The sequence below is a fragment of the Hyposmocoma kahamanoa genome, unplaced genomic scaffold (assembly GCF_003589595.1).
Source record: "Hyposmocoma kahamanoa isolate Upper Pololo Valley unplaced genomic scaffold, ASM358959v1 88, whole genome shotgun sequence".
Taxonomy (NCBI): Eukaryota; Metazoa; Arthropoda; class Insecta; order Lepidoptera; family Cosmopterigidae; genus Hyposmocoma; species Hyposmocoma kahamanoa.
The window spans coordinates 16,583,569-16,608,212 of record NW_020654466.1 but is presented as its reverse complement, the minus strand read 5'-3'; the positions used below and the strand labels follow the sequence as shown (position 1 = coordinate 16,608,212).

Below are 24,644 nucleotides of genomic sequence, written 5' to 3'. Positions count from 1 at the left end.
TTGCAGGAAAGTAAAGGTAACTCACACAAAATAGAAACTTATAAAACAAATTCAAATTTACTTATTGCTACAAATAGTCAAAAATCAAATGAAAATCTTAATGTAAACAAAAAAAAAAACAATTCATTTCATAAAACAATATTTACATGTCTCTTATGCAATCAAAATCATTTTCTTTTTAACTGGGCAACATTCAGAGCCCTTCCTATTGAAATGCGTATACAAAAGGCCAATGAGTCTAAGGTCTGTCTAAATTGTTTACGTCCAGGGCATTTAGAAAATAATTGCAACCTTGTACCTTGTAAATATTCTGGAACTCACCATTGATTTTACATTCAAGATAATAGGTGTTCATACATGTAATATCAAAGCAAAACTCATTTATATTTATAGTAAATTATTTAATATCGCAAAAACTTTGCTAATTGCGTATAATTCGGTAGATTTGCTACAGAATGTGATATACGAGTCTCTTGCCCCGATATGAAACTACGATTTGCTAAATTGAACTGGTAATCTAAACGGGGATACACATATACTACTACTACTGCTAAGACACGAAGTCTCTAGTTAGAACAGCTAGCTAGCTACAGGTGAAGGCTGAAAATCAGCAATGCTGAATCTTTAACCTTTTTGTCCACATCACTCAATTGTTTTTTTCTATTAGTTTTTTTAAGTATTGTGTTTCTTATGTTTTATGGAGAAATAAATACCTTTTTATTTTATTTACATTTTAGTTAATGAAAGGCAGTATTGACTGTTTGAAAACGAAAAGAAATTGACTTCATTGAACGATTTATTTCAAATAAGGAATTTTTTTAGTTTTTAATTCCACAACACGGCGAAAGTACGGAATTAAATGTTAACCAAGAGTATTTAAAAAATCCAGTGTTAAAATCAGACATGTTCTGGCCATTTTAATAGCACGACACTGCAATCATCCGATTCGCTTTACATTCCGAACTCAGCGATATTTTATGTTGAGAATTTTCAAAATATGAATCATGTAGAAATCAATTTACTTGCTTAAAATTATATGTTTTCAAAATTAACTACTAAAACAGTAGAATAGCGGGATCCCGCTTTTTTGATAATAATCCCTACGTGTGAAAATAAACAGTTTCGTAATAAAATCTGTATTCTGTAGGATATATCACGAAGAGAGGAATTACATGATTTAATTCCGCCTTCCCCATTCCATCACCGGGAGACTAGACGTAGCGTAGGCTGGGGTCCCACCTCTATGTTGTGGATATTCCAAGGATTTGCACGAAACGTTTCGCTTCTACATTTGTATGGCGAATGGCTAAGGAGTGGAATTCCCTGCGTGCAGATTTATTCTCCGAACGCTACAGGTACTTGAGCCTTTACAAGGCGAAAGTGAATAGGCATTGTTTAGTTGTGCATGCTACATCGTCGCGACCTCATCTTCACTTTCCATTAGGTGAAATGGAGGTCAAATGCGCACTTATTAATGTATAAAAAATATATGCCAAAACTTACATTTCAATTTGAACCTAATACATGAACATCTCCTCCACAAAACACAAAGTCTGATCCTGATTGTTTATTATATTTTTTATTGCAACAATGGGCCGTGTGAAATAATACCACGTATTCGTAATGCTGCCTACATTATTACGGTCATTATTTCTTTACAACCCGTCGAAATATGCGGCCAATTTTAAAAGGTATCGTATTGTAAATATTTTGATACTAACACAAACTTGTTTTAATTTGTTCGCGTGATATTTTAATTATGATCTAAAGTAACCGATATGATAATTGAGCTGTAACATGATAAAATATTGATAGTTTATTGGTCCTATACTCGGCGATAGTTAGTCGTTTGTGTGTTACGATGAGTTACGAAGATGTGGCTATGGTATTATGGACTTTTTATTGACGGTAAAAGAATTAATTTAAAAATGGCACGTTACTGAAATACATCAATGCAACAAAATTATTAATGCTAACTAAATAAGTAGTATACTTATTTATAAATAAGTATACTTAGAAAATTGTTGTTTATGGATAGAGATGTTCTTTAGTGATGTTTAGTGATTTAGTGATGTTAAACTGCCTTCGTAGCCGAACGGATACCATGCCGGACTGCCACGCAGAGGTCCCAGGTTCGATTCCCGGGCCGGGAGAAATAGTTGTATGGCCTACAATTATTTCTCTCGTGAGTTAGGGTGTAATTTGTGGTTGTCTATGTGTGTGTCCATGGCACCCGCGACACAGGGTTTCCCTAGTGCGGGGCTATGTTGAGTGTGTGCGTTATTTATAAAAAAAAAATGTTCATGATAACTTAACCTAAACAATAATTTAGATATTACTTCAAATAAATATGAACTGGGAGTAATTTTAGTTCTTTTTTTTACTGGAGTATTTTTTTCTATATTAAGACTTAAACATTATGTGACAGTTCGATTTGTTTTGGTTGGCTCCAGCAAAAATGTGTATTTTTGATTTTATAGTGTTCTTACGATGTTAATTCAAGTTCCTAGTCACTAGATGGTATTGTTTTCTAAATCGATGATGACAAAACGATGTTACAATTTTCTCATTTACCGTTTAATTTCAAATAATTCTTATACAGTGAATCAATTACAGAGAGACAAATGATAGATATGTTGCATATGTAAAACCGTATATGGAAACCATAGTGACGTAATATCAATGCAAACTAATAACAAAAAATGTTTCTAAATCTTTACTCAAAACACAAAACAGGTCCTACGTTTGATGTTGTTAATAAACTACATCAAATAAAAAGCAGATTTTTCTGTCTTACTGTTGGGCATCTTTACAGCCCTAGGCGCAATTTATTTTTTAAACAACGGTTTGCACTATGGCCGCTGGATGAGGAGCTTCCGGGTTTGATTCTCGGTAGAGCCAAATTTGGTATTTAATATTTTCGAAATTGGATTTATTGCTACGATTAGTGACGCAGTCGACGTGGCTGAGTTTTGGACCATAATAAGCAGAAAAATTTAAAAACGACTTCATTTGTTTTGCCTTACTATCAGTCGAAAGATTTATGTTGTTATGAAATTACAAACACTATACTGGGACTAGCAGTTTTTTGGTTTGCCATGTTAGTGCACGATCACTACATATAAAATACAATTACATGCTCAGTTAAAAGCCTTACAGAGTCTGTAATCCATCAACCTAACCCTCAAGTTAGACTAGGTTCTATATTGCCTAATTAACTAGGTTCACAGAAACATTCCCATTCATACAGGTATGCGCTGTTTATTAACTTTAATGTATGGATAAATGCGATCAAGTCTCAGTAATTTATTGCTACCAGCGGTCAATGTATTTTAACTAAGGAATAGTGGAGACTTTTGAACCTTATTAAGATGATATAGAATTGAAATTGTATCTCTTCTGGGCACATGACAGTGTTATAATAACCTAGAAGACATATTCTAATACTAGCATTCAGTAACATTTAACTAAACGAATAGTCGAGACTTGGACCTTATTAAGAGGATGTAAAATTCAAATTGTATCTGATAACTGATAGAATATCATAATAAAGTTATAACTTTATGGATGTTAGGTATATCTTCCAATACTGAGTGTATTAATAGATTAGTCTAATGGTAAATAGTTACGTTAATCATGTATTACACCGTATATATTGTATGTATATTTATGTGTGTAAAGAGAGAGTAATCGTAGAGCTCCTTGTGAAAGAGTTAGGATAGGGAAGTACAGCCATCTCACATATTTCTTAACTACTAAGTATGGTTTTTTCTCTCCATTCCCTTCACTTTGTTTCCTTTCTTCATAGTGTTATAATCTTCCTTTGATAATTTATTCAATATTATTACTATTTATTATTTATCTTATTGTCCTACAAAAAGTGTTATAAGTAATCTTGTTACTATATATTATTATTTATGTATACGTTCTAATGTATTTATCTATTGAAATTATTTGTATATTTACTTTATTGATGAGTAGTGCATTTATTTAAAACACTTTCATTATAAGATATTCTTTGGTTGCACCCCCTCTTTCCAACACTAAAATGGCTGTCCTATGGTTGTCTGGAAGTAATTGCTACTTAGCAATAAGGCCACCTGTTGTGTATTGGCTTATTCTGTGATATTTACGTGCTTACATTACTGTTCTGTGTTGTCATTTGTCATAATTTTAATGTGTAATAAAGAATATTTCATTCATTAATTCATTCATATTTCTGTCTCCAAGCAGTAATGTAAATATTTCGGTTTTGAAGGGTAGGGTGCTGATGAATTGCCCCTCGTCCTGCTGGACGAGGTAGCGAAGATCCTGGAGCGAATCATCGCCTCCAGGATCAACGAACACCTGAGGGGGACAGGCCCCGATGTGTCGCAGTGGCAGTACGGGTTCAGGACTGGACTCTCCACCCTGGACGCCCTGGAGTCGCTGCGACACATCGTGGAGGAGGGTAACGGCGAGGGGGAAGGCGTGGTGGCTGTGTCGTTGGACATAGCCAACGCCTTCGGCACTCTCCCCTTCGCCGTTATCAGGGAGGTGCTGAGGTACCATAATATCCCCAGGTACCTCAGCCGTCTGGTGGACCACTACCTGGAGGACAGGGTGGTGCTCTACCAGACGAGGGAAGGGAAGCGCGCCGAGCGCCCAATGACGTGCGGAGTACCCCAGGGGTCCGTATTAGGACCACTACTGTGGAACCTGGGGTACGATTGGGTGCTGAGGGGCGCGCTGCTCCCCCGGACGGCGGTCATCGCGTACGTCGATGACACGCTGGTGGCCGTCCGGGGGACCACCTTCCAGGAGGCGGCCAGAAGAGCCTCAGTAGCGGCGGACATGGTGGTCCGCCGAATACAACTGCTGGGGCTCGAGGTCGTCGTGCCGAAGATGGATGTGGCCGTCTTCGGCGGGAGAGGTAGAGGTTGGGCGGTGCCGGCAGGCGCCCACATCTCCATCGCGGGAGTATCGGTCCCGGTCAAGTCACAGATTTATCTGGGACTTGTCCTGGACCGGCGATGGAACTTCGGGGAGCATTTCCGGCAACTGGCTCCCCGAATAGTGGGCGCCGCATCGGCGTTGGGCAGGCTCCTGCCCAACCTCGGGAGGCCGGGACCCCATGCAGAAGGCTATATGCCGGGGTGACCCGGAGTATGGCCTTATACGGGGCTCCCATTTGGAGTGGGGCCTTATCAGCGGCGAGTCGCTTCTGAGGAGGCCCCAGAGGGTGGTCGCCCTGCGAATGTGCAGGGCGTACATGACGGTGGCCTGCGCTGCCGCATGCGTCCTCGCCGGTACTCCGCCGTGAGACCTCGAAGCCGAGGTCCTGGCGGAGGTCCGCACCTACCGGCGGGGTATGAGGGACCGAGGCGAGCGACCCGCTCCCCAAGAGGTGGAGCGGCGCAGCGCATGCGGGACCGGTGGAAAGAGGGCTTGGCGGATCCCCCCTATGGCGCTCGTACCATAGAGGCGATCCGCCCTGTCCTCGTAGAGTGGGTAAACCGGTCCCACGGGCCACTGTCGTACCACCCTGTGCTGACCGGGCACGGTTGCTTCGGTCACTACCTGCACAAGGTGGCGAGGAGGAAGCCGTCCCCGTCGTGCCACGAGTGCGGCGCTGCGGATGACACCGCGCAGCACACCCTAGAGGTGTGTAGCCGGTGGGATGAGCGGCGCCGCACTCTGACGGGGACTGTAGGGCAGGACCTCTCACTGCCGAGCGTGGTTGCCGGTAGTTGCCGCCATGCTCGATAGCGAGGAGTCCTGGGAGGCGGTGGCCTCCTTTTGCGCAGAGGTTACGTCGCAAAAGGAGGCCGCGGAGCGGGTGCACGAGGACGCGGCGGACGCGCACCCGCTTCGGCGCAGACGAACGGGGAGAAGGCGAAGGCAATTCGCTGCTCGCCTGATCCCCTAGTGAAACTAGCGGGCTCTGGACAGGGACTCCGGAGCCTGCATTGCACGGCCTCACTCGTCTGGGGGGCGGGTCGGAGGACAACCGACTCGACCCTCCGTTGGCGCGGGAGCCCTGGCGTAAGCTAGGGCGACCGGGCGGCGTCGTGGTGAATGTTCACTGATCCCACGGCGCCGACTCAACCGGCGAGAGGAAAACCCGGGGGAGTTTTATTGGGGTAGGCCCTCCAGCCTGGAGGGAGAGTCCCCACATAACCCCTGAGTCTCCCTGGGCTCAGGGGTATCCATAAAGATTTCCCCCCGTCAAAAAAAAAGGGTGCTGGTGAATTCACAGGCACATGGGACTTCTAAACTTATGTATCAGGGTGATGGGCGCAGTAGCAATGTCCCTCAGGCCTTTGCGATTTAAAGCTATGAGTGGCATTGCAACTGCTATAGACAGGCGTGTCGCTTAACACCAGGCGCACGACTTATTCATCCCGTCAAAAAATCATAATATTATAATTGGGTGATAAATCTTTCGTAGATTTCTCATAGATGGCGCTACGACTAAAAAGTCGTTGAAAAACCAAACACAAAGATACGACGCAGGCACAGAAAAATTCGTAAGGTCTGCCGGTTCGTTCCGTGGCTTAGTTGGTATAGCGTCTGACACGGTAAGCTAGAAGACGTCGGTTCGAATCCGGCCGGATCGAAGGAATTTTTTCTGAGTATTCGTTCTTTGTATTAACAATTATAACAAACTAGTGGAGTAATTTCACAAAAAATAATTGAATATCAATTCAATAAAAATTTAAAATCATAATATTAATAATTTATAAACTTTGATCCTATTTGTTGTTAAATTTAGCTTAATTCAAAGTTAATTGTTCTAAACCAAGCTCTCCGGTTGACTGATAAAAAATGCTTATTGATATTAAGTTCACCATTCGTACTGTCTTGTGTACAGTAAAGAATTGATAAGATCAACAGAACAACGCGTGCGGCGCAGCACTATTGACGTCTCGAATCGATACTCAGTGTCCCGCTCTATTGTTTTCACTTTGACAACTAACATTTCCCTCAAAAGGATAGGAATTAATTAACTGCCTCCATGGCCGAACGGTTGCCATGCCGACTGCCACGCAGAAGGCTCAGATCCGATTCCCGGGCCGGGAGAAATATTTGTATGGCGTATATTTATTTCCCACGTGAGTTTGGGTGTAATTTGAGGTTGTATGTGTTTTAGGGTTGTAGGGTTTCCCTAATGCGGGGCAATGTTGATTAATTAATTACTTTGTTAAACACTGTACTTTAACTCAATAAATCTACTTAAAATTATAAATAAATAAAAATACATACATATTTAAAATTAATCTAGTGGAAGAATTAAAAATCTCTAAATTCTACTAAAATGTGTCTGCATCAACATAGAGCCTTGGTCAGAAGTGTTGAGCACCCTTAGAATTCCGAACGTGCCCAATAAGCATTGCAGAAAACAGGCTCTACTGTATAAGGATTATTTTTTCCGCATCTTAAAGGTTTAAAAACAATGACTCCCACACCGCAACTGGCTATAAAACATCTGGTGCAAAATAAAAGATATTTTACCATTTTTATATTTTTTCTCAGTTCGCTACTATAGCTCGTTGTGTATACACACCTAGTTGTCCAATGCGTTTTGGTGTTTTGGTTTAGTACATTTAGTGATATTGTTACAATATGCCTAAAACAAACGAACTTAGTTTAGAACAAGATGTGCAGACACAACAAGTTAAATCACAGGTAAAGATGTCTAAAATTGCGCAATGTTCGCGCAAATCTATAAGAATATGCTATTCAGCGATTCGCCGTTACCGGATCTGGTAGGTATAGATACAGGATTCGCAAACGTATCACCACAGGTCGTGAAAACCGAAAGTCAATGAGAAAGACGTTAAAAAATCGGAAAAAAGTTTTTAAAACCTCGCTGCTGAGTTGTCAATCGAAATAATTAACTTTTACTTTTCATTAAACGACAACAAAAGTTTGCTTATCGACTTTTGTATTGGAATTACATCTATTTGCAAGTTTTGTTGAAATTGGGAAACAGAAAGTGCGCGAAACCTGATTCATCCCCTAGTTATTCACCCTTAGAGGTGGAATATTTTCTTCAAATTTAAATGGGACCAATACCGAGTTACCCTAAAAAACGAATCATCGAAATCGGTTCATAATTACGAGAGTAATCGCGTAACATACACAGTAAAAATACAGTCGAGTTGAGAACCTCCTCCTTGTAAAGTTGGTGAATTAAAAGACCGATTTCTGCTTATACCACTTGAAGAAGGCTTCAGGAAGCTATAGAATATGATTTTAATACAATTGTATATAAGACAAACAATATCTTATTCAAAATACATACATACGTATCACACCCTTTTCCTGTCGGGGTAGGCAGACACAACTGAGACTTACTATGATCCAGACGCACATCTTTCGCCTCATAGGCATGCATGAATGCTTTTATACATGCTCATCGGTTATGGGTATTCTTGACCTGGCCTTTCTTTAAGACGTTTTTAATTTGGTCATAGTGAGTTCGCCTTGGACGACTCAAAATCTGTTTCGACAACATTCTTTCATTAATTTACTCTACATGTCCGTATTATATACATTTCAAAATGTATATAAGGGACTTCGTATAGTTTTTATTATATTTTTATGATATGGACGCGCCGGAAGACGTCAAAAGTCATGGTTACGCAGGGAGTGGACCGGAGTCACGAGCGCAGAACAACTGTTCCGTTTGGCCTTGAACAGGGACAAATTTGCCATATTGTCGGCCAACCTCAAGTAGTGGAGAGGCACTTTAAGAAGAAGAAGAAGAAGAATATTTATGTTATGTATACCGATATTCATGATAGAGACAACTTCAAAGAATTAACAGAGTCACAGTATATTTATGACAATGTAATTCATGTTAAGAAAATTATTTTTTTAATAAAAAATAGCGACAGACATAATATAACTGCCTCCGTTACCGAACGGTTACCATGCCGGACTGCCACGCAAAAGTCCCAGGTTCGATTCCCGGGCCGGGAGAAATATTTGTATGGCCTACATTTATTTCTCTCGTGCGTTTGGGTGTAATTTGTGTTTGTCTATGTGTGTGTCCATGCACCCGCGACGCAGGGTTTACTAGCATTAATAATAATAACGCACACACTCACGTAGGTTGAGTGTGTGCGTCATTATAATTAATAATATATTTTAATAATTATTAATAAAGTTGGGTGTTATTGACAGTCGTCTTCAATCACAAATTCATTAAAGGGGCAATATATTTATACACTTCTATAGGATTCCGGTTGATATTCAAAATTTGCCACACGTAGTTTAAACTATAGCGAAACAAAAATATATGCTATGATTTATACAGCTTCTGCGTACTTGGATAACAAAAATCTGTGGCCTCTCGTTTAGCTCTTGCAGTTAGACTCGATCTATGATATTAGAAATAAATATTATAAATGATAAATGTGTACAAATGTTTTTTTACAAAGAGCAACCCCTAAAGTCTCTTGCTCGTTCTTCTCTGGGGAATCTGCCTTACGAATAAACAGAAGAATTTAACGATATGACAATATATTCAACTGTAATCTGCTGAGCTATGAAATAAAGACTATACCCTCTTAATAGGCAAAAACACAACACAAAATTACGTAACTTCTTTCGTTCGCCGTAGTCGAGTGAAGTATTCTTTATTCATCGCTGACAAAGTATGTACTAGGATGTTATAAATGAGGTGAACAGGTCAGTAACTGTCAACGGAATTTAATGGTACACTAAATTTGAATCGCTTCGTTAGTACGTGGTGTCACGTTCACGTCATTTTATTTTATATTAAACCTAGTTTTACACTGTTAAACCTACTTTCACCTGCTCTTTTTATAATCGCTATATCACTTTTATTATAGTCTATTGCCTCTTCAAAAAGAAAGAGTGGCGAGTAGTAAGTAACACAACGACACGTAGCTTTAGAAATCGTTTTTAGGTACAATAGCTGCATTTTTTTTATTGGATGTCGTGATGTTTTTACTACCATTTTGGTTTATTGTTTGTAAAAATTGTAGTTACTATTTTATTATTATTGATACAAAGATCTGACTGAATTCGAACCAGCGTGTTTTCACCTCAAAGTTCCCCCAACCTATAACCGGCAAAAATGCCGTTAAAAGAACCAATAAAAATATCTGCTAAAACTCTCGACTCGTAGCTCTGTGATAGAGCGGTAGCCACGTTGAAACGACAGACGCTGGTTCGACTTCAGTCGCTTTGAAGGAACTTTTCTTTGTTTCTTCGATCTTTGTATCAATAATAAAGTTGTTTATATTAAATGTCAATTAGTGACTATATTATATCTTGTTCCTTTCCGGGTGACTGTGACGTCTACATTACTTTGTACAGGATGGCTTAATAAAACAACGTAAGGTTAGTACCAACGTGCGCGTGCGACACGTCCGTTCACATTGACGTTTAGAGTCGTAATGGCTAGAGTGGGTGGGCCACAGCGCTACTTTATTTGATATATACCACAGTGATCCTTCAGCAAAGTCTTTTTATTTATTATACGAACAACAGCACGTCCATCGCATGATATTTAAGATTAAACTTTATTCACGGAGATAAATCCCTGTCACCAGGTTTCATTACTTCTAAAGTGCAAATACCACCAAGATATTATCTGCTGTAGCTCTCTTAAGGGTCGTTGAATCCTAAAAAAAAAACAAAGGTAGGTCGCTGCAGAAATAAGTTATATAAATGGAGGTACAGGAATGATAGTCGAACTCAAGCAGTTACTGATGAGCCCCTCGTTCCCAAAATACTTATCCGACCTTAACATTGCCATGGACTGCGCAATCGAGAGAAATACGCAACTTGTTATTCAAAGTATGTATAATTATAAAATAAAAGAAGTATCGTCATGAACGACAAGAAGAATTCAACTCTATAATCACTTACGATAAGATGGTCTTTGGTCCAAAGTACAAAGCCAAAAATCGTTTAATATAAAAAGTATTATAGTTTCACCTAAGGGCGCGTTCCCACTATGTCGTGACGACAGATTGTCGTGAACTTTACAGTGTCGTGCCTTGTATGTTTAAATGAAGTTGTTCACATCTAGCACGACACGATTAACTGTCGTTCACGATTTTTTATCGTTACAACGACAAACTGTCGTCACAGTGGGAACAGCTAGAACGACAGTCGTCAGACGATAAAAAAACGTCACGATAAAAACGTGACGACAGATTGTCGCAGCTCCTATTGTCGTCACGTTTTATTTATCGCTGTCCGCACGTATTCTGCTCCCTGTCCTCAACTCTCACACCCCGCGCCCTCTGCTCGCTTTGCAGTAGCGTTGTTGGGCCGTAGCCAGAGATGGGCAAGGAGGCTGTAGTGAAACGATAAATTGTCGTCACGATCTAGTGGGAACAGCTAGTCACGACAGTCATTCAAAGATACAAAATCGTCAACGACAGGTAGTCGTGATATGGAAACAGGCTAGACACGACAGTCGTCCAACCTATAATAAAACGTGACGACATAGTGGGAACGCGTCCTAATACCTACATATTTTTATTATCTACAAAGTGCGTGACGACCACAGACCAAATAAATACTAGTTGACGACTCTACAAATCTGTTTAGAAAACACGAGTAATTAAAATTTCTTTATTAAATTTTGTTTTATGTGATATGTTGTGTTTTGTTTTCAGAACCGAACCTGGAACCCAAACGAAATTCCTGATTCATCCTGGCAGAATGTTGCTGGCACGAGCGTGTCTCTGTACTCTGCCTTCTATGACGACCGCTCATCGCAGCGATATGTTAGGATATTGGCTAGTTTTCAAGGTAACTATAGTTGTTTAGAGGACCTAATAACCGACCCGGGTTATGTACTGTGAGTGCTATAGCAAGAGATTCGGACTCAATTCCCGTTTGAACTAATGTAGAAGAGGATCTTTTCTGAATTGGTTCTGCTGTGACAATATTGACTTCTCGCTTATGTGCAGCAGTGGATAGCAGTAAACTGGTGACGATACTGTGGTTGATGACGATGATAGTACTGGTGATTATAATGATGGTTATAGATAGTCTTTCCAAAGTTTTGTTTAATGTAATTATTCGAATAGTATGCAGGGATTTATTTACACCATTGTACTTTTGGGTCCAAAACATCCTTACACTCCACTGATGGTCACATCGTCAATTGAGTACAAAAACTAACAAAACCTGTGTACCCTATTTGCTACATTAAACCGAAATTAACAGAAGATTAACTAAAAGTATTCTTTCTATAAAAATAAGCATTAAGAGTTTATACAACCTCAAATGGCTTTGGTTGTTTCCGCATAACAGTGAAAGTTTTGAACCAATCACTTTGGGAAAAACATATAGGATATACACTGATTACTACACAGTGTAAAAACACGATTCCTATCAATTTTCACGATAGAAATAAACACAAACTTACCACGAAATTTTACAAGAAAACCGCTGTATTCAATATGTACTTCACATACACCAATGATTTTTTTTTTTAATATCAACTGAACTGAATAGAACACGTATAAGTAAGTATACGATATACATTTCAACTAGCTTTAATTTCGTTTGTAAAAAAAATAAATTCTGAAATAAAGGCAGCGTCCCTGCCGCTCGACCCAAGCAAAACGAACCGTATTAGTACGGAAAGAAATTGAATTCGAGCTGAGGTAGTATGGCCTCTTAAATTAAATAAAGATTATGTTTACACAACTAAATGTATACACGTGAAAAACCATTATATATTTGGTTTATTTATGTATTTTTCTTAATGATATATACATATATACTTTCCTTAAATATGATTCATTATCGATTGTCGACCTCGCCTAGGTGACTCACCAGTTTGCACTGTGGGCGCTGGATGAGGAGGTCCCGCGTTCGATTCTGATTGGGAAATGAAATTTTCTGAATTAATTCGGGTATTTTAGGCAGTGTTTCGGAGATAATTACGTCTGTCTATAACAGCTGCAATGTCACTTGTACCTTTAAATCACAAAGATCTGAGAGGCTCTGCCACTGCGCCCGTCACCCTGACACCTGCCTGTAATTTCACCAGCGCCCATACCCTTCAAAACCGGAACGCTCACATTACAGCTCGGCGGCAGAAGTAGGCAAGGTGACAGTACTTCTCTGGACGAACACTTTCACATGGTGTACTGGTACTGGTGACTACCATGTCGGAAAAGGGTCAAATGGTCACATTGCAGGCAACAAAAATGCGACAATGAGCTTTGATGCAGCGTAATAAGATTACTATTACTAGTTTTTGGAATCAGATTACTATCATTTGCCACCTTTAGAAATGAAATATGTTCTTAGAATTTGAATGGGATCATTACTGAGGTACCTCCTTTTCAACAAAATCAACAAAAAAAGAATCATCGAAACCGGTTCACCAATGCGTAATGGTTTCATTTCTTAACAAAGAGTAATAGCGCAACATATAGCAGGGCTCCTTGTGAAAGAGTTCGTCCAGGGAAGTACTGCCACCTTACCTATTTCTTCCGCCAAGCAGTAATGAGAGCATTATTGCATTCCGGTTTTGAAGGGCAAGGCTGCTAGTGAACAACTTATGGCTCAGGAGGACGGGCGCAGTGCCCCTGAGATCTTTGCGGTTTAAAGCTCTGAATGGCACTGCAACTGTTAAGGACAGACATGTTACTTAACACCATGCGCACAACTTGTTCGTCCTGTCACTTGATATTATAAATAAAATACATAAATATTTCTCCGTTCGGCCACGAAAGCAGTTTAGTGACAGTGCCTTCCGTCCTGTGCGACTTCATATACCGCAATTTCTGAGATATAATCTTTTATTTTTTTCCATCCTCTAAGGATTTAATATAACGCAATTTTTGACATAACCATATTAGTTGTCAAGTGCGATAATGCCAGTGATAATGTATGTTCTTTTTTATAACTACAAGTTACCTAAATTGTATGACGTTCATGGTTCTTTACGACTATCACCGGTTACAAGTTTTTAACCACAATATGATTTTATTGGAGCGTAAAACCGCTCCGCAATATCCAGAGGAGAATAAAACGTTATACCATGTTATGAAACATGTAATAAGTGATAATCGCTTACAAATTACCTGCCTACAGTAGCGATGTGAAGACATTTGAAGAAAGTATACCGATGTTCGCAACAAACGATGAAATGCAAGGCATCTTCCGTTCAATTATTTTTTTAAGCAAGCCTAACGGCTTGCTTAAAAAAATGATATTAATAATTCCTAACGGAATATAGATCCTTTGCACTGGTTCTTTCAAAAAGTACATAGTTCATTAAGTGAACAAGGTAAAAAATAGAGTAAGCTGATAGCAATTAAGATCATGTTCTCGCATTCGCAACTTACCTCGCGAGACAATGATTAAAAGCGTTTTTCTGTTCTCTGTTATTGATGATTTATTTATATGACTACTTATTCAGTTAATCAGTTCGTTATGAAATGACATGAATAGCAGTTTCATTTTCTTTATACGTCGTAAACGAGTTTTCATTAACTGGCGTAAAATGTTAAAACAAACTCGCGGAATACAAAATATCATGGAATAAAAATTATCATGATATTTATTTTCTTTGATAATTAACTTATCAATGCTGACTTTTGTCTCTTTTAAAAAAAATTATAATGTGAGAAAACTAAATAAACACGAAAAAAGATCATTGAGAAAACGATTCGGTTTGCGATTGACATTTGACACGTTTGGATGCGTGTATCTCTGATGTGTGTACATGACACAATATTGCTTGCGATAGCATTTTACTGTTCTAATATATTTTATAAATATTAAGATATATTAATCCAAGGTAATTATCGTGTTAATTTTTATGACAATTATCACATCGAACTCTGCAAAATACTATTAGCTAGTCTCTTAAGCAATTTACATAATTTTTTTTGGTAATTAAAATGAAATATTTTTTTTCTGTGTGTTGGATCTTTGTATTCATAATGATAACATAACTAGTGGAGTTATTTCACAAAAAATCTCAATAAATAAGTTGCATAAAATTTACAGCAACATGGTAAACTATGTCCTGAATCGTCCCCAAGGGATTGACTAATGGATCAACTGCATTCAAAGGCTACCATGTCCACCTGATCACCAATCCATTTAGTACAAGCATAATCCAAAATGCTAGACATAAAAATAAAGAACTTTCAACACCTCACCGAAAAAAAGGCTACTCCCACTTGCCTTCAGAATGTAGATATTGGATCTGTAATTACGTGTGTTTAGATTCATGCGCTCACGCTGCCGTCGGCGCTACTGTTTATAGACTAATTATACCGTGCTACGCTCTATCGCCGTTGTAGACGGTTTACTTCTTACACATTTTTTATTTTACTCGACAGACCGAAACAGTTTACAAATATGGAATTGACAGTATTATTTATCAATTCCGTAAAGACTGTTAAACTCACTGTGGACTCCAGATGAGGATGTCCAGGACTCGATACTCGGTACGACCAGTTTGACAATTTAACTTCTCTTTGATAATCTCTACGAGAGTCTTGTAATAAACTACAGGCGACCTCCGTAGTCGAGTGTCTTGCTCACCGCTTTTCATGATATCACCATCTCTGAGGTTCCGGGTTCGATCCCTGGTTGGATCAATGTAGAAAACCTTTCTATATTTTTTTGTGTCTGGGTGTTTGTGGTACCGTGGTTGTTCCCAATTTCCAAAACAACTTTGCTTTAGTTACTTATTTTGGGATCGGAGCAACGTATGTAATGTTGTGTAACATTATATTATTTATTACTATTTCAAATAAAAAGTTCAAATGTTATCCAAAAGCTAATGTTATCTAATACGCACGCACTACCTAAATAGAAGAGATACGACACCATTTTAGTTCTACTGACTTTATAAAGACATACACGGAACTAGCTAGTAGGAAAAACAAAAAAAAATACAATTTAAAAACAACTTATTGACTAACTGATGACTTTTTTATTATTCATCGTAATTTTAATACTCGATTGCTAAGCGATTACTCGCATAAAAATTTATGATCGAAAATGTTCCAAAGTGAAAAAAACAAATTCCTTAAGCATATAATTTAAATGGGCCTTGTAAATAAATATGCAATCTGGGCCAATAAAGACATCGGTGAAATCTTGAAGCTAGATACACCACGCGCGTAATTATAAAGAATCCTTTTTTATTTTTTATTTTTTAAGAACAAGGCAAGGTGTGTGAAGTAAACTTTATGCTATCGCAATCGGTGTTTTGTAACTTGATAGTGGGTACATTCAAGCTACTTTATAGACGAAACTTATACTTTGTGTTACGTTGAATTGGTTTTCATATACCTGTAACAAATATCATAGAATTATCTAACAAATCGAATTCTTAGGTTTTTGCGATTGTTTCACATAGGAAATTAAACTATTTGTTCGGGTCTAAATGAATACAAAAAAATCAAAATATACAATAATTTGTAAAACATGCATGTAGAATAAATTGAAATGTTTCTTTGGACAATTTAAAAATTAAATTAAAAGATAATAATAAAAGGTATTTATTTCTCCACAAAACATAAGAAACACAATACTTAAATAACGAATACAAAAAAACAATTAAGTGATGTGGACAAAAAGGTTAAAGACTCAGCATTGCTGATTTTTCAGAAATCACCTGTAGCTGGTAGCTGTTTTAACTTAATTTAACTAATAATATTTGTAACCATAATGTAAACTAAGGTGGTTTGCATTAATATTAGACATTTGATGGTACAGACACGTTGATATATGTAAAGGGCCCGAAACCTTCGTAAAATAAATATATGCTATTTAGATTCCAAAAAATGGTTTCATTTCTTAACAAAGTTTTTTCTTTATGAACGTTATTACTACTTCGACACGCTCAAATTATTATTTTAAGTTTGACTGAGACCGTGTCAGTATGACCAATGCACCACGAGTTGCCATTAAGTATAAAATATCTCACAATTTAAAATCACCAGCGGTCAATAAGTCACGCGCTGTTGCGGCTGTCTCATTAAAACGTCGTTGAGTTAAATGTTTCTTCCAGTAAACATATTTTAAACAACCGCAATTTTCATTGGAAGCGAATGAAGCTTTGAAAGTTAACGTAATTTCGTGAACAACGAATTAAATTAATCTTACTTGTGCCACTAATATTGTAACACTGATTGGGTTTTTTTAGGTTAGTTTTGTCTCCCTAATTTCGGTGGCAATTTTCATTGTTTAGATACTTCAGAGAGTCGTGAAATGTTAAATACCATTTCAGGTTTAATAGTAATTCGAGTGTAGAATATTAAACAATATTTCAAGATAATATTCTAGAATATTTAAATAATAAATTGCCACCGGAATTAGATAGACAAAATAAATCTGAAAATTACCCATCATTGTTCCTAAACATAACTATTCTTTTTCACCTGTTAAATTGCACACATAGGTAACTAACTATAGTCATAATTAATCAAATCAATTGTAGCAGTAGCTCCTTGTGAAAAAGTTCGTCCAGGAAAGTAATGCCACCACTGCCTATTTCTGGCCCCAAGCAGTAATATTAGCATTACGGCGTTCCGTTTTGAAGGGTAAGGGTACTGGAGAAATTACAGGCACATGGGACTTGTCAACTAATGTCTCAGGATGACGGGCGCAGTAACAGTGCTCCTCAGATATTTGCGGCTTAAAGCTCTGAGTGGCACTGCAACTATTACGGACAGGCACGTAGCTTACCATCAGGAGCACGACTTGTAAGTCCCGTCACTTGAAGTTATAACGTCCTGTCACTTGATGTTATAAAAAAAAATTCTTAAATATTCAACGTGTAGCTAACGTGTGTAGTATAACTTACATAGGAAATGAAACTATTTTTCCGGATTCAAATCTCGTATATTTGTTTCTTTTGAAACAAACCAACGTTTCGGGCCCTTCACAGATCCCATGGTCACGACTGACTGAGGTGGTACAGTCATCAACCAGTTATGTCAAACCACCCTATTTTTTCACCATAGTTACAAGAGTTATTAATTAAATACCTTATTTTTAATTTTACAAAGAAACATTGCAATTTACACTACATTGTTTTACAAATTATTTTATATTATTTATTTTAGAAACGTTGGTTTGTTTGAAAAAACAAATATACGCGATTTAAATCCGGAAAAATAGTTTCATTTCCTATTTGTAACAATCGCGAAAACCTAAGAACTCAAAATATAACTTACAGTTTTGATCCAATAGAATTATTTTAGTGTTGCCCAAAATCAATATTGGTCTTGCAAGCTACCTAATTGTAGCAAGACCAAGACCAAGACCAAGACCGACCCTGCAAGATTTAGGCAAGATCAAGTTTGATGGTGTTTTTAAGATTTTTGCTGCTTTTTTAAATTTATGTACTTTATTACTTTAACGCTCGTAGTAAAAGTATTGTATGCAATCATTACATAATTAGGCCTCAAAATCTCGTACCTATTATTTAGGCCACTCGGCATTTAAAAACATCATTATGCAACGATTACATAAAATACTATTGACGTATGTGGCTTTGCTATAAGTATACATACGATATCATCATAAAGGGACTTTATAATTCTTAAATCTTTTGTCCCCTTAAATATGTTCTCTCGCCTTATAAAACGGAAAGTGGAGGCCACGAACGACGACACTGTACCGATAAGCAAGCACTCATTTGTCACCGGGCACCGTGGGTACACTGCACCGTGTAAATTCCTTGCTGAGATAAACCACCTACATTGTGGGATTAAGGCGCTCCACAGATGGAGCACCTTTAGTTGACGCAACTGGCAACTTTTTACAAGATTTCTTTAACGGTTGCCTGTTGTAGCAACTAAAAGTCTTAGTTGCCGGTTGTAGCAATTTTAAATAAACTTTCGAAATTCACGGTCAAGTCTGGCGTGAAAGTGGCAACTGCAGACAACCGGGACAAATTTGCAAGTTTCTAGTTGCGGCAATTAAGAATTTATTTAATCACGGATTTCAGCAATCGAAAACTGTAGTCGATTGCTGAAACTCTCAACTGAAGTTCCTACGTCTGCGCGGTTGCTTGAAACTATATGAAAAACGTCATGAACAGCTAGTTGCGGATTGCCGGTTGCCGAAATTCGATGATCTAAGTTGCTCCATCTGCGCAGCGCCTAACACAACTGGAGATCTATTCGCGTTCTCCATCCGACATTCGTCCCTTCCGACATTCGACATAGACCCTCAGCTTACGACCTTCCCATTCGCCAGCTTTCTTTGTGTAAACTCGTATCGTTCCGTTGGCGTTGGGTTGCTAAATTTAATTTTAATCATAAATAAATATATATTTTTTATAATATCAAATGTCAATATCGAATATAAAGGATGCTGTTGGGGCTGTCGCGTTACTGCAGCGCATCAATAATGTACATACTTATTCTGGTCTGGTTTCCAATCCATAATGAGAAAGCGATAAGCCTCCCTGACGCGGCGAGTGCGCGGCAGCACTAACAGCCTCCTGAGCACAGTAGCGGACAGAGTTGACGGTCCGCTCAATGAACGCTTCAACGCGTTGCATGTCTTCTTCTTCTTCTTCTTCTTCTTCTTCTTCTTCTTCTTCTTCTTCTTATGGATACAATGTATGCAAAGCACAGGACATTATATTTATGTTATATTCAATTCCAATTTAAATAAGTTATATATACACATTGCTACATTTCATGCCCTCTGCCTTCCCGTCCACTGGTTTGCGCTGGTTTTAAGGCTCAATTTACATTGCGCCGGAACGGATTCGAAGCGAATTATTGGAATGCTATTGTATATATTATCTATAACTTTATTGCCCAATAGTGTAACGTACGAACTAGATACGAGCCAAAATCTTCCGCGAATTTTTTGCATATTCGAGAATGCTCGCGCATTCCGCGAGTCTAAGTCGCTAGTATCGCGATGCAATCGCGTGTTTCACAAGCGTGCATTTGTATCGCTTCTAAAAGTCACCTTGTGTGACCAATAACTACATAATAACCACATAATACCACACCCAAAAATTTAAGTTATATTGGTATTATTCACATTTGAATTTAAAGTTCGTAACTCATATAACAGTATACATGTATTACCTATCACTTCATATGTTAACATCTACGAAAGAAACAGAATCCTCTAAAATAATCCATGATGCATTTCTATGTTCAAATACATAGAATTGCATCGTGTTGACCTTAGAGGAGTATTAAACTTACCATTTGTAATCGAAAGAAAAACTCCACTTCCTTTTTATCAAATTTTATATGGTGCCATGCAATTTTATGCTGTACTAACAAGGTTTTGAAGTGTAAGTAACACTGTATAGTCTAGAAATGGCAATCACTAGATACAGGCTCTAAATTTTTACATAACGTAGTATTTTTCAATATTTGTTTTAATTTTCATGATTTTGGAGAGAATGGCCGCGGTTTTAATATAAATTGTTACAACAGTATTCATGTTTTTATATAAATTATCCAAAATAATTTCTTTTATGAATCCTGTTATAAAACTTGATCTTATTAAAAAGTAAAATCACCCTAAAACTACCCTAATCAGTAAAATAAAATATCACCTATATAATTTTTTTCATCTATAGATCAAAATTTACTTTATGAGTTTGTCCAAGGTAGTACTGCTACCTTACCTAGTTCTGCCGCCAATGATAAGGGCGCTGGTTAAATATCAGGCACATGAGACTTGTCAACTTATGTCTGTGGGTGACGGGCGCAGTGGCAGTACCCGTCAGATCCTGTGATTCAAAGCTCTGAGTTCCACTGCAACTGTTCTGGACATGCGTGACGCTTACCACCAAGCGCATGATTTGTTCGACTCGTAAGTTTAAATAATAAAATAAATCGATTGTATTTTCGAATAAAATGTTGAAGCTTCTAACAAATTGAGTCGTCCATTCTTAAGGCCTTGATTTGCGCCTCCACTTATTTCTAGTAGGAAGTGTTGTCCTGTACAGAGAGGCAATCAAGGCACCGTTGTAATGACCGTCCCTGTCCAGGAAACACCCAACAAATTATTACTATCGTTCCCAGTAATGCCGTTTCCCGATATGAAATCGGCGAGCTATTAGTTACAACGGTTTGTCTTGAAGACTATAATTTAGTACGGTTCCGGGAAATCTGAGGCAATACGTTTATTATCGATATTTTGATAGATTCTATAAAATCGATTCGATATGATGATTAATAATTTATTGCTCAAAGGTTTCTAAATTGAATGCATAAATCACTATACAATACTAATTCAATCATCGAAGATTACGGGTTATTCTGATGAACTTCACATCATATCAATTGCCAGAATCTCATCTCGTTTTTGTTAGATTATTCTTATGTAACATACTTTTAAATTGCCTAGTATAACTCTCATATTTCTAATGCATCACTTAAATTAATATATTTAGAGCTAATTTCATCATCATCATCATCATCAACCTATTTATACGTTCCACTGCTGGGCAGGGGTCTCCTTTCAGACGAGGGTTTAGGCCATAGACCGCCACGCTGGCCCAATGCGGGATGGGGATTTACCACGTTTTCCGGGGGTAGAGAACCTTCTTCAACGTGCAGGTTTCGTCACAATGTTTTCCTTCACCGAAAAATTCATGGTAAAATTCAAATTGAATTTCGCACATAAATTCGGAGAAACTCATGGGTTCGAACCCGGATTCGAACCCACGACCCCCAACTTGAGAGGCCGTAGGTCAAACCATTAGGATAACACTGCTACAACGACGACTACAAAGCTAATTTAACCACACTCATTAATTTTCATTTTCGCTTTTATTTAGAAAATCTGTATCTAGTAAAGTAATTACTTTAGTGGACATAGATTTTCTACAGATTTTTTACTTAATTAAGTACACCTAACTTTTTGTCTTATGCCTATCTTTCTGACATCTGCTCTAGAGGTGATAGGGTGAGAGCGTGGTGCTCTAACATAGGTTAATCTTAGTATGGACATCTGACTTTCACAAATGAAACCGTCTTCAGTAACTTGTGTTTGTTTAGTAGAAACGGTAACTTTTAAACAAATTCATGCATTCACATTTTATATGGAAACAACTCCATGACTAACCACCATTTAAAAATTAACTTTGTTTACAGGTCGCAATTTCCCGTCTGAAGTAACATTATACTGCCAAACGCGTTCGTTGAACCCTTATGAGGAGTCAGTCGAAGTAGTCGCTGCAAAGCCATTAGAAATGTGGTGGCGTAAATGGGACTATAAATCACCGAGAGTACTTACTCCTTTGTTGCTCTCTTGTCCTCGAACGGAATCATTATACGGACCGTCTGTTGTATCCATTGTAAGTGAACCTTGTGATGACCCCACCAATGCCTTCACCATAGATCCTAGTCATTCTACAAGCCGTTATGAGAGAAAATTCACAATCTGTGTCAAAGACATGAAATTCAACAAGGATGTATCACAAAATCTTATAGAATGGATAGAAACAAACAAATTATTAGGTGTAGATAAAATCGATATTTATATAGACAGTATTACAAAAGAGAGCGAAGATGTCTTGTTACATTATAGAAATGATGGATATGTGAGATTGTTCCATGTTCCCATTATTCATAAGCCTGAGAGATCTTTGTGGCAAAGACGGAGAGATCACATAATAACATACAATGATTGTTTATATAGAAATATAAGAGAATCTGAATACATAGTCCCTTTAGACATCGATGAAATTGTATTGCCTAAGATAGCAAATACATGGCCTGAATTGCTAAAACGCCTAAGCGAGAAGGGATATGATCCATCTGAGGAGTCAGGTGTTTTAATACAAAATGTATTTTTCTTTGATTTTTTACAAGGAATTGATAAATATGAACATAAAATCCCTAGTGATAGCAAAGTTTATATAAAAAGAGATGATGTTCGAATAAAAAGGACGAACAATTTAGATTTAGGAGAAATAGTGTTATTAGATGATTCAGATAGTTATTATAATGAAGTCATAGATATTAGTGATAATATGAATAGTTTGGAAGAAGAATATAAATCTCGTTGTGGAAAAGAATTGCCAATGCCTAAACTAGCAAAGCATACAATAAGCTCCGCAAGAGTCAGTCCTTTAGGTTATTATAGTAAAAGCCTTATGGTGACCAAGAACGTTCTGTCGGCATTCAACCACTACGCTCTGAATAGCCTTGGTTCGATGACTTTCGCTGGGTGGCCGGCGCCCTTCGAGGAGGTACAACTCAATCATTATAAGGTATGTTTGAACAGAATGTGTACCTTTAAGACTGGTCGAGGGATACAGAAATCCATATTCAGGCCACTACCAAATTTCTATTTAGAAAAGTAATTTTTTAAATATGAGTGCGTGTGAAGAGCATACCTACTTATTTCTCTACGCATCAAATACCCAATGTTCAAAATCTATTTAACATTGTCATACTTCCTGTCTTTGTGGAATCATAGTTGTACACTTAGTTCATGATCATGATCACCTAATAAGGGGTCAAATGACTGTGAATACAAAATCTTACTAGTATTTCACGTTTCCCACTGTTTCTCTCAAATTATGTCGTGTCTGCGCAGGAGTCGTGCAACACGACGGTGATGGAGGAGTGCGCGTGGTACGGTCAGCGTGCGCGCTTCGACCGTTCAGCACTGCGGCTGCGCGGGCCTCTCACACGCGCTCTCGCCAGTTCCATCTGCATGCCAATAAATACTACCTGACTAGTCAGAAGTTTTATTTCAATTTTCAATATAAGGATGTATATGACCAAACCCAACCTACTCGTCAATAACCGAATACAAAAATATGTAAGTGAACTGGTTGAAATGTGCGAAAGATCGACGACTTTGTTAAAAAATAGGAATAATCCAGTATTGAATTGAAATCATATGCCGATAAAGAAATAACTTATTACCCCTTGTTCAGTCCAGCTATGTTGCAAAAATTCGTTAAAATTATGTACCTCATACCTGGCCAAACGAGACTAGTTTTATAAGCCAAGATACTACAAAAAAAAGCCAGGAAAACAATACTATCTGCATATCACCTGATCGTTATACCTGTTCTATAATCGTAAAAAACTGAGACAGAGTCGTCGTAAGTATCATATCTACTTTGCTGCTTGCATTAAACAAGGTAGCGACATTATAAAAAATCACAAGGACTGAAACTGTTTGTCCCACATGTAATATCCTTTCTATATAACTGGGACTAGATTACGCCGTAATAAGTTTAGTCGCCCGCTGAGATCCAAGATCAGGTTCTATATAAGCCAACATTAATTTAAGACATGGCGAATATATTCGTGCTGGCTCATCAATCATTTATGCTCAATTGATGGATCTGATCGGAACGCATAAATTATGTAAACTCTGCCCACAAGAGCACGTGCTGTCTTATTATAAATATAATATTCTGATACGCATATCTTTATAGGCCCTTGTCCTACAATATAATTTACATTCATAATTTATTTTTATTTCTGTCATTATTTTTCCCTCACATTTGTGGTGTCGTCCAATTTGCATAATGGAAAGTGTACGCAAATTTGCATTAATTACCTTCTAATAGCCGTATATATTGAAATTTCAATATAAGCTGTAACAGGATTTTTATATTTTATAATGCTTTTAAAATGCTTCACGAAATATTTCTCACCCGTGTTGTAATAAGG

The 24,644-nt window shown here is 37.9% G+C and overlaps 1 protein-coding gene across 1 annotated transcript in view; it reads left to right on the top strand.

Annotated features, from left to right (window-relative positions):
• LOC113235952 overlaps positions 1–23,691 on the top strand; it is a 36,539-nt gene extending 12,848 nt beyond the window's left edge. The window contains exons 2-4 of the mRNA XM_026471875.1: positions 11,646–11,781; positions 22,101–23,221; positions 23,551–23,691. Coding sequence (XP_026327660.1) covers positions 11,646–11,781; positions 22,101–23,221; positions 23,551–23,691 — 1,398 coding nt within the window. The remainder of the gene's footprint in view (positions 1–11,645; positions 11,782–22,100; positions 23,222–23,550) is intronic.
• The last annotated feature ends 953 nt before the right edge of the window (positions 23,692–24,644 follow it).